General features: G+C 48.9%; 1 protein-coding gene across 13 annotated transcripts in view; it reads right to left on the bottom strand.

Annotated features, from left to right (window-relative positions):
* Positions 1–16,935, bottom strand: part of LOC144506416 (dystrophin-like) — a 1,861,003-nt gene that overhangs the window by 1,019,843 nt on the left and 824,225 nt on the right. For all 13 annotated transcript variants that reach the window (XM_078232507.1, XM_078232503.1, XM_078232508.1 and 10 more), the window contains one exon: positions 2,186–2,299. In XM_078232507.1, the coding sequence (XP_078088633.1) occupies positions 2,186–2,299 (114 nt within the window). The remainder of the gene's footprint in view (positions 1–2,185; positions 2,300–16,935) is intronic.

Genomic DNA, 16,935 nt, shown 5'->3' with positions numbered 1-16,935 from the left:
CGCAGCGGGGCGGGGACGCAGCGGGGCCGGGGTGGGACGCAGCGGGCGGGGGGGACGCAGCGGGGCCGGGGACGCAGCGGGGCGGGGGGGCGCCAGGCGGGCGGGGGGACGCAGCGGGGCGGGGGGGCCAGCGGGGCGGGGGGACGCAGCGGGGCCGGGGGACGCAGCGGCGGGGGGGGGACGCAGCGGGGCGGGGGGACGCAGCGGGGCGGGGGGGACGCAGCGGGGCCGGGGGAAGGCAGCGGGGCCGGGGGGAAGCAGCGGGGCGGGGGGAAGCAGCGGGGCGGGGGGGAAGGCAGCGGGGCGGGGGGGACGCAGCGGGGCGGGGGGACGCAGCGGGGCGGGGGGAAGGCAGCGGGCGGGGGGGAAGCAGCGGGGCGGGGGGGAAGGCAGCGGGGCGGGGGGGACGCAGCAGGGCGGGGGGGAAGGCAGCGGGGCGGGGGGGAAGGCAGCGGGGCGGGGGGGGACGCAGCAGGGCGGGGGGGAAGGCAGCGGGGCGGGGGGGAAGGCAGCGGGCGGGGGGGAAGGCAGCGGGGCGGGGGCGACGCAGCGGGCGGGGGGGATGCAGCGGGGCGGGGGGGACGCAGCGGGGCGGGGGGGACGCAGCGGGGCGGGGGGATGCAGCGGGGCCGGGGGGGACGCAGCGGGGCCGGGGGGGACGCAGCGGGGGCGGGGGCGACGCAGCGGGGCGGGGACGCAGCGGGGCGGGGCGACGCAGCGGGGCGGGGGGGATGCAGCGGGCGGGGGGACGCAGCGGGGGGGACGCAGCAGGACGGGGGGGAAGGCAGCGGGGCGGGGGGGCAGCGGGCGGGGGACGCAGCGGGCGGGGGGGACGCAGCGGGGCGGGGGGAAGGCAGCGGGCGGGGGGGACGCAGCGGGGCGGGGGGACGCAGCGGGGCGGGGCGACGCAGCGGGGGCGGGGGGGAAGGCAGCGGGGTGGGGGGAGCGCAGCGGGCGGGGGGGGGACGCAGCGGGGGGCGGGGGGACGCAGCGGGGCGGGGCGGACGCAGCGGGGCGGGGGGAAGGCAGTGGGGTGGGGGGGACGCAGCGGGGCGGGGGGCGCAGCGGGGTGGGTGGGACGCAGCGGGGCGGGGGGACGCAGCGGGGTGGGGGGGGCGCAGCGGGGCGGGGAGGCATGGCGGCCCGGGGGGGGACGCGGCGGGGTGGGGGGGATGCAGCGGGGCGGGGGGGCATGGCGGCACGGGGGGATGCAGCGGGGCGCGGACGCAGCAGGGCGGGGCGGACTCAGCAGGGCGGGGGGACGCACCAGGGCGGGGGACGCACCAGGGCGGGGGGACGCAGCGGGGCGGGGGGGGCATGGTGGCACGGGGGGGGATGCGGCGGTGCGGGGGAGACGCTAAGGGGGTGGGGAAACATTGATTGGGGTGGTGACAGTGAAATGGGGACACTGACCCTCTCAGCTTCTCAGGAAACAAAAGCAAATTGTGATTTGGAAAGCAAAAACATCTGGGCATTCTGAACCTGGGTGAAAGATATGGAAGAACACAGATCAATCCAGCTGGGTAGTAGCAATGGATGGATCCAGGGGTGCAAAGCAGACAAGCTGAAGAATGCAGATTCCAGTTCCAGGAGCTGAGAATCGTTTGCTGCAGCCATTTCTGTTACTTGAAGATAACATTGGTGGATCTGCCCCATCCAGATTGCGTTCAACAGTTCCTGCAGACATGTGCCATTTGTGGAGAAGACTGTGGCCATGGAACTTGGGTGGTTACGTGGCTGCTCTTGGCTGCGATCAGACTAGCTCCGAGGAGAGGATCTGAAATTTCTCATGAGGAACGCAAAATTTTAAAGGACTTTGTGACTGAGCGTGATCACCAAAGTCTGAGTGGATTGCTGAGCCAATTCATAAGATCTGTCTTTGTTGTATCTGCAACTTAACTTGCAATTTCTATCTATTATTGACTGTAATTTGCTTGTTATTCATGATTAATCTATGTTGATTTCTGGATGCGAGAGTACAGAGTTACTGGTCTCAACTGAGATCATAACAATGAAGAATGCAATTCATTAAGTTGTTTTATTTCTATTTTCGCTTCCATCTAATAAATATACAACAATGGACCGGCCTAAGTATTTACCCTTGAAATATGCAGCTCTTATTCATGTTGTTGTCAAGTCTTCTAAACAAAAGGAGCAAAATTAGTCTTGCAGATAATTTACTTACAGTACATTGTTCCAGCTGCTTTTCAAGTGCCTCTGAATCACCAAGAGCAGGCCATTCTTCATTCAGGAAAACATCAACTTCAGCCATCCATTTCTTTAAGGTTTTTGTGTCATTCTGCAAAATACAATACAAGATGAAGTTGCCAATGATTGGCTCTATTTCCATTGTAACAAATCCCATCAAAATCTCTCAAAAGCTTTCAATCAATCCTTTCCAGCCCATCTAATATTGCGAGTGTTTTGCATAGCCACTGCCCACTCTGTTCAATTGCAGGAACGACAATGCCTGAAATATTTCTGGAACAGCTGAAATTGAATGAGGTAAAGCGCTAATTTTCATAATTCATTTGTGCGATTTGGGTGACCATTACACATCTCTAATTGCGCTCAAGGAGGTGGCGGTGAGCTGCCTTCTTGAACCACTACAGTCCATGTGGTCAAAGCATACCCTCTACGTTCTCTTAGATAAGAATTCCCTGGATTTTGATGCAGCAACAATGAAGGATGTGCTTGCTGACACTGACACAGACACACACAAGTGAGATGATTGGCCATTGGCCACCAACAAGCACATAAGCTCATCTGTTTTCCTCTCTTCTCAAACTTCAGAAGCCTCATTGCATTTAATCAAAGTATTCTTAAACACACATGATTTTTAAACCATTAAACATTAAGGCACTGACAGAACTACCAGTATTAAGTTAAATGACTTTTACACAGGTTTATGAGCTCACAAGAAAGCAGTTTACACATATGAGATGCAGTAAGAAATTTAAACAAGTGATTATGATTTTAAAACACATATGCTGATATTTTGAATGTATTAATATATTAAGGTATATTGTTCACTTTAATCAAGAGCAATTTTCTGCGAAGCATCATGGTAAAAGGTGTTAGGGCAAAGCCAAATTCTAAGAGAATGTTTAGACCTTGAGAATATGCAAGATTTATCAGTAAAATTTCAGAAGGGGAGAACATTTAGAACACTTAATCATATTTCATAAATATTGTTTATTCACTGTCCAGACAAGATGGATGCATGCCCAGACGTGGAGTCATGTGTTAATCTGGTTTGGCAATGACCTATAAGGGAACCCATGGGAACATTCATTTGAATTTTGGGCTAGCGGCTGAGGTTACACGGGAAGTGGGGTGAGCCAAGACAGGAGTTAGCTTCCGGATTCTATGGACTAACAAAATGCCATTACGCCAGAGGGTAAGATGTGATTGGCTAAGTTTTATGACAGGTATTACTGTTGATTTATGTATATTGATGCTGATTAATTTAAAGTTATTGAAAGGCAGGAATAATTGATAAGAAAAGCCTATAATTGATCTGTTTTGAATTGTATACTTCAGATTTCATTAGAGAGGATCGTCTGTTCTATCTCAGAGCTGCCCTGACCCTTTGATGATTTCTCCTAGCAGCTGTTGATCTAAATAAAGTTACATCTTTAAACTGAGACACTGGTTTTGTGTGTCTTGTATTGTCTGAAATTTAGGCAGTACTGGCCACCTCGGGTACCCCACCAACACATGGCTCATCCAATTAAGCTTTGAGTCAATGGTGACCCTCAGGATGATGATGTTGTGAAATTAAGGGATGGTAATGCCATTTAATGCAAAGGACAGGTGGTTAAATTTTTTCTTGTTGGGGATGGTCATTTCGCGACACTTGTGTGGTATGAACATTACTTGCCACTTATTAGTCCAGGTCTGAATGTTCTCCAAGTCTTGTTACATGTAGGTACAGACAGCTAATAGAGTGATGCATTGGACTGAACATGGTGCAGTCATCAACAAAGATCCCCACCTCTGGGGAGGATCATTGATGAAGCACCTGAATATGATTGGGTCTAAGACACTGCCCTGGAGAACTCCTGCAGTGAAGTCCTGAGAGTGAGATGATTGACCACCAACAAGCACATAAGCTCATCCATTTTCCTCTCTTCTCAAACTTCAGAAGCTTCATTGCATTTAATCAAAAGTATGCTTACGGAGGATGGGATGAACTAAGCTTACCGTGTATGTATATAAACTCACAAATCATGGGAAGTAAAGCTGGTGAACTACAAGTGCTAATATCCACTGTGAGAATGGGGAGCTAGCTCAAAAAGGGCAGGACTGAGTACTAAATATTCCTTCATACAAGATGTTCAGGAAAGATAGGGAAGAAAAAAACAGGGGGATAGCAACATTGATTAAACAGAATATTACAGTGTCTAAGAGGGGATGTTCCTGAGGGATTAAAATAAAATAGAATCTATTTGATAAGAATCAACAAACATTTGAACTGCCATTATACCACTGGGCTTAATCTATGATCCACCAAATAGTGGAAAAGATTGAGAGGAGCAAATTTGCAAGGAAAATAGAGAGATTCAAAAATAAAGATAGTGATAATGGAAGACTTCATTATCTTAATGTGGTTTGAGATCATTATAACAAAAGGCAGAGAGGGAGGAAGAGTTTCTGAGGTGCACGCAGGAAAATTTTATTGTTCAGTATATTTCCAACCTGACAAGAAAGGATGCAGTGCTGGATTTGGTTCTGGGGAATAAGGTGGGTCAGTAGGAGAACAGTGATTACAGTATCATGAGATTTAAGTGATTTGTGGAAAAGGACAACAAGCTTCTCAAGTAAAATGGTTGGAGAAAGACCAATTTTAGTGGACGTAGAACAGATCTGGTCCACGTAATTCAGAATTAAGACTGGCAGGCAAAATGGTAAAGGAACAATGAGCTGTCATTTAAGAGAAAATGGTTCAGGCACTGTCAAGGTATATTCCCACAATGAGGAAAGATAGGGCAACTGGATCCAGATTTCTAAATGACGACTGAGATAAAGAGTAAGATGAAGCAGAAAGAGGGGGTATATTGATAATACAAATAAAAAGCAGGTTGAATATAGAAAGTCTAAAAGATAAAGAGTGAGTATGAGAAGACACAAGCAGTTAACATGAAAATGAATCCAAAAAGTTTCTATAGACATATAAATAGTGAGTAATTAGAAGGCGGGGTGACGTTCATTAGGGACAGAAATAGGGGTATGTGCATGAAGGCAGAGGGCATGACTCAGGTAATAAATGAATAATTCATATCTATCTTAATGAAGCAATAAGATACTCCAAAAGGCATTGTAAAGACCAAGAGATTGCAATGTGGAAAGCATTAAAAAGGCTGGCTGTAGAGTTGATAAGTCGCCAGGACCAAATGGGATGCATACAGGGTTGCTGAGGAAAGTAAAGGTAGAAATTGCAGAGGCACTCACCATGATCTTCCAATTCCCCCCTTGATAAAGGGTTTGTGTAAGAACACTGGAGAATTGCAAATGTGACATCCTTGTTCAAAAAAGGACGTAAAGATAAACCTTGCAACGATTGGTCACTCAGTTTAACCTTGCTAGTGGGAAAGTTTTTAGAAATTATATTCCAGGAGAAAATTAACAGATACTTGGAGGAACGTGGATAAATTAAGGAAAGCTGGCACAATTTAGTAAATGGCAAAGTCATGTTCAACTAATTTGGTGAGTTGACCTTGAGGGTTGATGGAATGTACATAAACTTCCAACATCGGTTTGCTAAAATGCAAAGTTGAAGCCCATGGAATAAAAGGGACAGTGGCATAATAGATAGAAAGTTCGCTGAGTGATAGAAAACAGACAGTAGCCGAAATTGGTTATTTTTCAGACAACAGAAAAATATACAGTGAGCTTGGATAAGCAAGGCGAGGAAAAAACTGAAAGGTAGAGCAGACACATTAGTCCAAATGGCCTACTTTTGCTCATATGTCTTATAGTCTTTCCCTGGGTCAGGGGCAAAATGCCAACCTTTGCAGATGGCAGAAAACTTGGAAATATTGTGAACTGTAAGGAGAACAGTGATATACTTTAAAATAACATAGATTAATGGAATGGGTGGACACATGGCAGATAAAATTTAATGTGCAGAAGTGTGCAGAGATTCATTTTAATAGGAAGAATAAGGAGAGACAATATAACCTAAAGGATACATTTCTGGAGTTGCGGGGAGGTGGGAGAGGGAAGGAATAATTGGGGGTTTACTTGGAAAAATTGTTGAGGGTTGCAGGGCAGATTATGAAATTGGGTAAAAAGGCATACAGGATCATGGGCTTTATAAACAGAGGAATAGAATACAAAATAAATTTATGATCAACCTTTATGAAACACAAACTCAGATCAGACTACTGTGTCCAATTCTAGGTCCCCTACTTTAGGAAGGATGTGAAGGCTTTAGAGAGGGTGCAAAACATTTACAAGAACAATTCTTTGGGTGAGAGACTTTAGTTATGAGGGTAATTTGGAAAACCTGGGGCTTACAGAAAGATGCAGCTGAGAGGTGTTCAGAATCATGAGGGGTCTGGACAGAGTAGTTGGGAAAACTGTTCCTGTTGGCAGAAATGTTGAAAGCCAAAGACCACCAATTTAAGGTAATTGGCAAAAGAAGCAATTGTGACAAAGGAAAAAAATGTTTTTATACGTAGCAAATGGTTTGGAAATGAAATGGGATGCCTGAGACTGAACGAAGACAGATTCCATAATGGCTTTCAAACGAAAATTGGATGAGAACCTGAAGAAAGACAAATTGCTGCACAACAGGTTAAGGGGAAGGGAGTGGATGAGCAGCGTTGTTCTTGTAGAGAGCTGCTATGGACACAGTGAGCTGAATGTTGGCAGTCATTCATGGCGTAGAAAAATGCCAATTGAGTACTTGCCACCTCTCTGTGAAGCAAGCCAGTCAGAGCCATTTCCCTGCTCTATCCTCATGGCTCTTCAAGCTTATTTCTTGCAAGTGCTCATTCAATTTCCTTTTGAAATCATTCATCGTCTCTGCTTTCAACATCTTATTGGCAGCAAGTTCCAGGTCATTGCAAAAGTTCTTTCTCACATACTCCCTGCATCATTGGCTCAAAACATTATATCTGAGCCCCCTAGTCTTTCTACCATCAGTTATTGGGAACAGATTTTTCTCACATCCCTTGTCCAAATGTATCATAGTCTGGCACACCTCTATCAAATCTCTTGTCAATCTCCTTTGCTCGAAGAAGAACCCCATATTCTAGTCCTTGTTTAATGTTGGCTCACTTCAAGCTGTGCCACTTAAATGCCATTAATACTGTCAATATATCCACCTAATGATGCTAGTTTCACTTTTAATGTCATTTGCCACAGACGACTTCCTGTGTGTCCTGCCTGCTCACATGACCGTTCTTAACATGCTCTCACATTCAGTCCCACCTCCTCCAACTGACTATCTTGCCTCCTGTTCTGGCATTGCTCCTGGCCCTTGCCTCCCATGATGTGGAGATGCCAGCGTTGGACTGGGGTAAACACAGTAAGAGTTTTAACAACACCAGGTTAAAGTCCAACAGGTTTATTTGGTAGCAAATGCCATTAGCTTTCGGAGCGCTGCTCCTTCGTCAGATGGAGTAGATATCTGCTCTCAAACAGGGCATACAGAGATACAAAATCAAGTTACAGAATACTGATTAGAATGCGAATCTCTACAGCCAACCAGGTCTTAAAGATACAGACAAAGTGGGTCGACGGAGCATTAGACACAGGTTAAAGAAATGTGTATGGTCTCCAGACAGGACAGGCAGTGAAATTCTGCAAGTCCAGGAGGCAAGCTGTGGGAGTTAATGATAGTGTGATATGAACCCAAGATCCCAGTTTAGGCCGTCCTCATGTGTGCGGAACTTGGCTATCAGTTTCTGCTTAGCGACTCTGCGCTGTCGTGTGTCGTGAAGGCCGCCTTGGAGAACGCTTACCCGAAGATCAGAGGCCGAATGCCCGTGACCGCTGAAGTGCTCCCCCACAGGGAGAGAACAGTCTTGCCTGGTGATTGTCGAGCGGTGTTCATTCATCCGTTGTCGTAGTGTCTGCATGGTTTCCCCAATGTACCATGCCTCGGGACATCCTTTCCTGCAGCGTATCAGGTAGACAACGTTGACCGAGTTGCAAGAGTAGGTACCGTGTACCTGGTAGACGGTGTTCTCACGTGAGATGATGGCATCCGTGTTGATGATCTGGCAAGTCTTGCAGAGGTTGCTGTGGCAGGGTTGTGTGGTGTCGTGGTCACTGTTCTCCTGAAGGCTGGGTAGTTTGCTGCGGACAATGGTCTGTTTGAGGTTGTGCGGTTGTTTGAAGGCAAGAAGTGGGGGTGTGGGGATGGCCTTGGCGAGATGTTCGTCTTCAACAATGACATGTTGAAGGCTCCGGAGGAGATGCCGTAGCTTCTCTGCTCCGGGGAAGTACTGGACGACAAAGGGTACTCTGTCCACCGTGTCCCGTGTTTGTCTTCTGAGGAGGTCGGTGCGGTTTTTTGCTGTGGCCCATCGGAACTGTCGATCGATGAGTCGAGCGCCATATCCTGTTCTTATGAGGGCATCTTTCAGCGTCTGGAGGTGTCTGTTGCAATCCTCCTCTTCCGAGCAGATCCTGTGTATCCGAAGGGCTTGTCCGTAGGGGATGGCTTCTTTAACGTGCTTGGGGTGGAAGCTGGAGAAGTGGAGCATCATGAGGTTATCCGTGGGCTTGCGGTACAGTGAGGTGCTGAGGTGACCGTCCTTAATGGAGATGCGTGTGTCCAAGAATGCAACCGATTCCGGAGAGTAGCCCATGGTGAGTCTGATGGTGGGATGGAAATTGTTGATGACATCATATAGTTGTTTCAGTGATTGTTCACCATGAGTCCAAAGGAAGAAAATGTCTTCGATGTATCTAGTGTATAGCATCGGTTGAAGGTCCCGTACGGTGAAGAAATCTTGTTCGAACCTGTGCATGAAGATGTTGGCATATTGAGGTGCGAATTTGGTCCCCATGGCTGTTCCGTGTGTCTGGATGAAGAACTGGTTGTTGAAGGTGAAGACATTGTGGTCCAAGATGAAGCGGGTGAGTTGTAAAATTGCATCTGGAAACTGGCAGTTGTCGGCGTTGAGTACTGAGGCCGTTGCAGCAATGCCATCATCGTGGGGGATGCTGGTGTAGAGTGCCGAGACATCCATTGTGACGAGGAGTGCTCCTGGTTCAACTGCTCCATGTGTGTTGAGTTTCTGTAGGAAGTCCGTAGTGTTGCAACAAAAGTTTGAGAGCAGATATCCACTCCATCTGGCGAAGGAGCAGCGTTCCGAAAGCTAATGGCATTTGCTACCAAATAAACCTGTTGGACTTTAACCTGGTGTTGTTAAAACTCTTACTGTCCTTGCCTCCCATCCAATGTTCTTGCATTAGTCCCTGGGATCTGCTCTTTCTGCTCATCTCCTGCTTCTGTTGCTCCAGTCATGGCTCCTGCTGTTGGTTCTACCCTTGACTCTGCTCCCAAACTCGCACAAAAGTCCATCTGGTGGCAGAAGTTGATTGGTGCAGGTAATCCGAAGACTTCGACTGTTATCGGCACCAATCAACCTCTGCCACTAGATGGAGCATGGTCAATGTAAAAGTAGTGTACCCCGTGAGTATACTGTAGTTCTTTTAAACATGTTTCATTGTGTTATATATTGGGTTTTTTTTGTGATGCATTTTCGTTTGAGTTATTTTAGTTAGGAGTGCACAATGCTGCCACATGTATGATGCAGTACTTCAACTTGTACTTGTCTTTTCACTCACAATAAACATCCAAAAGAACATCATTCTGACTTTAACTGCAATTTCTATGGGACCAATGATTTACTAAAAGTAACTTTAATTAAAGTCACAATTTTCAGAAAAGTAACCACAACTTTAAGTGAGGACTCCCTGTTCTAAAATCCCCAAAATTGGCACCGTTCTGGTAAATATCTTTTGCATCCACTGAAGGTCCCTCCCTCACACCTATCCTGAAGTGTGGTGACCAAAACTCAACCCATTACTCAAGTTGTGGTCCAACCAGAGCTTTACAATGGCTCAGCATAATTACCTGCTTTTGTACTCGATTACTTGGCTTACAAAGCCCAGGATTCCCTGTACATTGCTAACCACTCTGTCAATATGTTCTGCCATCTTTAAAGATATTTGTGCACAGTTTGAAAGCCAGAGTTTCAGTGAGACCAGTTGGCTCACAGTGTAGCAAGCATCTGGGTGAATTTGATGAGAAATCCATATCATTTACATTGAGGAGCATCCATCATGTAGTTTCATAGTGTGGTATGTCTGACCACATTTTGCCTATTGGTTTACATGAACTGTCTACTTACTGAGAACATTAGAGTATAAGATATATTCTGTAACTGCATTATCCTTATAAGTCTCTATATATATTTATACGTAAAGATAGAGCTGGGGTGGAAATTAGTGTACTATGGATAATCTTTTCATATTTAATAAATGTTTTATTCTCTTGTTATAAGTTAATTGTCTCTAAAGAAAAATTAAAATTGCAATCTATCGAGTTGGGGTTCTACTCTGGAACATGACCTTCCAGTACTATCAGCTGGGATCGTAGCAAAATCCATGTGGACAACATTCATTGCATTCCCTTCATCAACCTTCTCAAAAAATCCATCAAAAAATTCAGTTCGATGAGCCAAACATGGGCTGCCTTTTTCAAATCTAATTTAATTAAGGATACTGGCTATCCTTAATTAAATCAAACCTCTCATCTTTTCTTAACATCTTCCTCATAACTGTTGTTAATCTAATGGGCCTGCAGTTGCTAGGATTGTTCTTACACCCTTTCTTGAGTAATAAGGGTGCATTGATCACTCTCCAATCAATCCTCTGATTATGGCAAACTTTCCACTATCTCCATCCCACTTTCTTTAGAAGCCTGTGTTGCAATCCATCTGGACCAACTGACTTATCCAGTTTAAGCACAGCCAGCCCTTGCAGTATATCCTGCCTAACAATTTTCCCCCATAAATTACATGTACCATCTCCACTTTCATGACATTTTGTCAGATTCTTCTTCCTTAATATAACCAATACAAAGTACTTGTTAACTAGTAGTCTTGCCTTGTACCTTCTAAACACATGTCACCCCCATTATACTGAATAGGATCCACTTTACATCTTATTACCCGCTTATTATTTACATGCCAGTAGAAGACTTTTGGGTTCTCTTTTAGGTTGACTATCATTCTATTCTCATATTCTCTCATTGCCGTCTTATTTTCCTCCTTACTTCCTCTCTCGATGCAAGGACTTGGTCCTCGCTTGAAGAATTCACCCAACGTGTATATCTATCCTCTTTCTTTTTGTTTCATCTTCTCTTCCATCCCCATCATCTGAAAAACCTTTGAAGGAATGTTGCTCGTCTGTACATGAAGCATCCGCTCCTTAATGTTCAGCTATTGTTTCATTTCAGGTTTTCCTTTCAGTCTTTGGCTTCATTTTACCCTGGCTAGATCCCTTCTCATCACATTGAAATTAGAAAACAGACAATTGGTCTGCTTCTGTACTGTAACCATCCCTTGATTCTACGTAACCTGGATTGTCACTCAAGTTCAAATGAACCTGTTCCGCAGGTTCAGTGCCATAAGTGAACTGAATCTGGAAAAACTCAAGCATGTTGCCGGTGGAAACGCAACATCAAACTGCAGACAATTCGACACTAATTAGCAATATCTTGCAACAAAGTCACAAGACTACCTAGCTGGGAATATTGATGGCCATACACACCATGCAAATTGATTTAAGTCAGAATACAGTGGTAGAGTAGATATTGCTTCACCAAATCTCAGGTTGTTTAACTAATATAGAGTCGCCGACCCCAAAAATAAACACGTCAAATGATACATGATGAAGGATGAAGGGCTGCAATGACACAGCGCACCAGTTGCGAGATCAAACTGTCACAGTATGCTTGGATGTGCCATGTTTCACAAGACAAGTTCCTTATCTCAGTTGGGCTGTCAAGGATGCACCAGGAAGTAGAACAGTGAAGAAAAATGCTAATTGAAATGCCACCTTGGGCGACTCTCAAGCATTTCAGAATCACTTTCCCATTCTCCCTGCTCAGAAAAGCATATGATGTGTCGAAATGCTGGGAGGTGGAAGCGCCATAATGGAGCAAAATCAAAAGGTCAAAAGGGCAAAGGGGGGGGTGTAATAAGCAGGACGTTGCGAGTATAATTAACTATTTTGAACTATTAATATAAGATGAATTTCAAAGGATCATTCTTAATTGTGTTGTATTCAATGGTAGTTATAAATAGAAAATTCCTTCAATTATCTAAAAATGGCTAATAAAAGCATACGCAAAAACAGATTAAAAGTATAATTTCCCAATACACTTTATCTTCTTTGACACTTAATTACTTTGAGGGTAAAATTCACGTCAACAATCTCAGGCACAATTGGGTTTCCTTTCAAAAGACCAGAATGTCATTGTTGTGCATTTTACATATTGACAGGGGGTAATTTCCTTTCTTGCAGGTGCAATGCATTCCAGCATTGAAGAAGGAGCATCTGACGTTCTCTGAACTTGCCGATCTCTGAACCCGACAGTCTAAACACTGGCCGGTCTCTGAACCCGACAGTGTAAACACTGGCCGGTCCCTGAACCCGACAGTCTAAACACTGGCCGGTCTCTGAACCCGACAGCGTAAACACTGGCCGGTCTCTGAACCCGACAGTCTAAACACTGGCCGGTCTCTGAACCCGACAGTGTAAACACTGGCCGGTCTCTGAACCCGACAGTGTAAACACTGGCCGGTCTCTGAACCCGACAGCGTAAACACTGGCCGGTCTCTGAACCCGACAGCGTAAACACTGGCCGGTCTCTGAACCCGACAGTCTAAACACTGGCCGGTCTCTGAACCCGACAGTCTAAACACTGGCCGGTCTCTGAACCCAACAGTGTAAACACTGGCCGGTCTCTGAACCCGACAGTCTAAACACTGGCCGGTCTCTGAACCCGACAGTGTAAACACTGGCCGGTCTCTGAACCCGACAGTGTAAACACTGGCCGGTCTCTGAACCCGACAGTCTAAACACTGGCCGGTCTCTGAACCCGACAGTCTAAACACTGGCCGGTCTCTGCACCCGACAGTCTAAACACTGGCCGGTCTCTGCACCCGACAGTGTAAACACTGGCCGGTCCCTGAACCCGACAGTCTAAACACTGGCTGGTCTCTGAACCCAACAGCGTAAACACTGGCCGGTCTCTGAACCCAACAGCGTAAACACTGGCCGGTCTCTGAACCCGACAGTCTAAACACTGGCCGGTCTCTGAACCCGACAGTCTAAACACTGGCCGGTCTCTGAACCCGACAGTCTAAACACTGGCCGGTCTCTGAACCCGACAGTCTAAACACTGGCCGGTCTCTGAACCCGACAGTGTAAACACTGGCCGGTCTCTGAACCCGACAGTCTAAACACTGGCCGGTCTCTGAACCCGACAGTGTAAACACTGGCCGGTCCCTGAACCCGACAGTGTAAACACTGGCCGGTCTCTGAACCCGACAGCGTAAACACTGGCCGGTCTCTGAACCCGACAGCGTAAACACTGGCCGGTCTCTGAACCCGACAGCGTAAACACTGGCCGGTCTCTGAACCCGACAGTGTAAACACTGGCCGGTCTCTGAACCCGACAGTGTAAACACTGGCCGGTCTCTGAACCCGACAGTGTAAACACTGGCCGGTCTCTGAACCCGACAGTGTAAACACTGGCCGGTCTCTGAACCCGACAGTGTAAACACTGGCCGGTCTCTGAACCCGACAGTGTAAACACTGGCCGGTCTCTGAACCCGACAGTGTAATCACTGGCCGGACTCTGAACCCGACAGTGTAAACACTGGCCGGTCCCTGAACCCGACAGTGTAAACACTGGCCGGTCTCTGAACCCGACAGCGTAAACACTGGCCGGTCTCTGAACCCGACAGCGTAAACACTGGCCGGTCTCTGAACCCGACAGCGTAAACACTGGCCGGTCTCTGAACCCGACAGTGTAAACACTGGCCGGTCTCTGAACCCGACAGTGTAAACACTGGCCGGTCTCTGAACCCGACAGTGTAAACACTGGCCGGTCTCTGAACCCGACAGTGTAAACACTGGCCGGTCTCTGAACCCGACAGTGTAAACACTGGCCGGTCTCTGAACCCGACAGCGTAAACACTGGCCGGTCTCTGAACCCGACAGCGTAAACACTGGCCGGTCTCTGAACCCGACAGCGTAAACACTGGCCGGTCTCTGAACCCGACAGCGTAAACACTGGCCGGTCTCTGAACCCGACAGCGTAAACACTGGCCGGTCTCTGAAACCGACAGCGTAAACACTGGCCGGTCTCTGAAACCGACAGTGTAAACACTGGCCGGTCTCTGAACCCGACAGCGTAAACACTGGCCGGTCTCTGAACCCGACAGCGTAGACACTGGCCGGTCTCTCAACCCGACAGCGTAAACACTGGCCGGTCTCTGAACCCGACAGCGTAAACACTGGCCGGTCTCTGAACCCGACAGTGTAAACACTGGCCGGTCTCTGAACCCGACAGCGTAAACACTGGCCGGTCTCTGAACCCGACAGCGTAAACACTGGCCGGTCTCTGAACCCGACAGCGTAAACACTGGCCGGTCTCTGAACCCGACAGCGTAAACACTGGCCGGTCTCTGAACCCGACAGTGTAAACACTGGCCGGTCTCTGAACCCGACAGCGTAAACACTGGCCGGTCTCTGAACCCGACAGTGTAAACACTGGCCGGTCTCTGAACCCGACAGCGTAAACACTGGCCGGTCTCTGAACCCGACAGCGTAAACACTGGCCGGTCTCTGAACCCGACAGCGTAAACACTGGCCGGTCTCTGAACCCGACAGCGTAAACACTGGCCGATCTCTGAACCCGACAGTGTAAACACTGGCTGATCTCTGAACCCGACAGTGTAAATACTGGCCGGCCTCTGAACCCGACAGTGTAAACACTGGCCGGTCTCTGAACCCGACAGCGTAAACACTGGCCGGTCTCTGAACCCGACAGTGTAAACACTGGCTGATCTCTGAACCCGACAGTGTAAATACTGGCCGGCCTCTGAACCCGACAGTGTAAACACTGGCCGGTCTCTGAACCCGACAGTGTAAACACTGGCCAGTCTCTGAACCCGACAGTGTAAACACTGACTGGTCTCTGAACCCGACGGTGTAAACACTGGCCGATCTGTGAACCCGACAGTGTAAACACTGGCCGGTCTGTGAACGCAACAGTGTAAACACTGGCCGATCTGTGAACCCAACAGTGTAAACACTGGCCGGTCTCTGAAACCGACAGTGTAAACACTGACTGGTCTCTGAACCCGACGGTGTAAACACTGGCCGATCTGTGAACCCGACAGTGTAAACACTGGCCGGTCTGTGAACCCGACAGCGTAAACACTGGCCGGTCTCTGAACCCGACAGCGTAAACACTGGCCGGTCTCTGAACCCGACAGTGTAAACACTGGCCGGTCTCTGCACCCGACAGTCTAAACACTGGCCGGTCTCTGCACCCGACAGTGTAAACACTGGCCGGTCCCTGAACCCGACAGTCTAAACACTGGCTGGTCTCTGAACCCAACAGCGTAAACACTGGCCGGTCTCTGAACCCAACAGCGTAAACACTGGCCGGTCTCTGAACCCGACAGTCTAAACACTGGCCGGTCTCTGAACCCGACAGTCTAAACACTGGCCGGTCTCTGAACCCGACAGTCTAAACACTGGCCGGTCTCTGAACCCGACAGTCTAAACACTGGCCGGTCTCTGAACCCGACAGTGTAAACACTGGCCGGTCTCTGAACCCGACAGTCTAAACACTGGCCGGTCTCTGAACCCGACAGTGTAAACACTGGCCGGTCCCTGAACCCGACAGTGTAAACACTGGCCGGTCTCTGAACCCGACAGCGTAAACACTGGCCGGTCTCTGAACCCGACAGCGTAAACACTGGCCGGTCTCTGAACCCGACAGCGTAAACACTGGCCGGTCTCTGAACCCGACAGTGTAAACACTGGCCGGTCTCTGAACCCGACAGTGTAAACACTGGCCGGTCTCTGAACCCGACAGTGTAAACACTGGCCGGTCTCTGAACCCGACAGTGTAAACACTGGCCGGTCTCTGAACCCGACAGTGTAAACACTGGCCGGTCTCTGAACCCGACAGTGTAAACACTGGCCGGTCTCTGAACCCGACAGTGTAATCACTGGCCGGTCTCTGAACCCGACAGTGTAAACACTGGCCGGTCCCTGAACCCGACAGTGTAAACACTGGCCGGTCTCTGAACCCGACAGCGTAAACACTGGCCGGTCTCTGAACCCGACAGCGTAAACACTGGCCGGTCTCTGAACCCGACAGCGTAAACACTGGCCGGTCTCTGAACCCGACAGTGTAAACACTGGCCGGTCTCTGAACCCGACAGTGTAAACACTGGCCGGTCTCTGAACCCGACAGTGTAAACACTGGCCGGTCTCTGAACCCGACAGTGTAAACACTGGCCGGTCTCTGAACCCGACAGTGTAAACACTGGCCGGTCTCTGAACCCGACAGCGTAAACACTGGCCGGTCTCTGAACCCGACAGCGTAAACACTGGCCGGTCTCTGAACCCGACAGCGTAAACACTGGCCGGTCTCTGAACCCGACAGCGTAAACACTGGCCGGTCTCTGAACCCGACAGCGTAAACACTGGCCGGTCTCTGAAACCGACAGCGTAAACACTGGCCGGTCTCTGAAACCGACAGTGTAAACACTGGCCGGTCTCTGAACCCGACAGCGTAAACACTGGCCGGTCTCTGAACCCGACAGCGTAGACACTGGCCGGTCTCTCAACCCGACAGCGTAAACACTGGCCGGTCTC

This window comes from Mustelus asterias, chromosome 17, assembly GCF_964213995.1.
Source record: "Mustelus asterias chromosome 17, sMusAst1.hap1.1, whole genome shotgun sequence".
Taxonomy (NCBI): Eukaryota; Metazoa; Chordata; class Chondrichthyes; order Carcharhiniformes; family Triakidae; genus Mustelus; species Mustelus asterias.
This window is presented reverse-complemented; position numbering and strand designations above follow the sequence as displayed.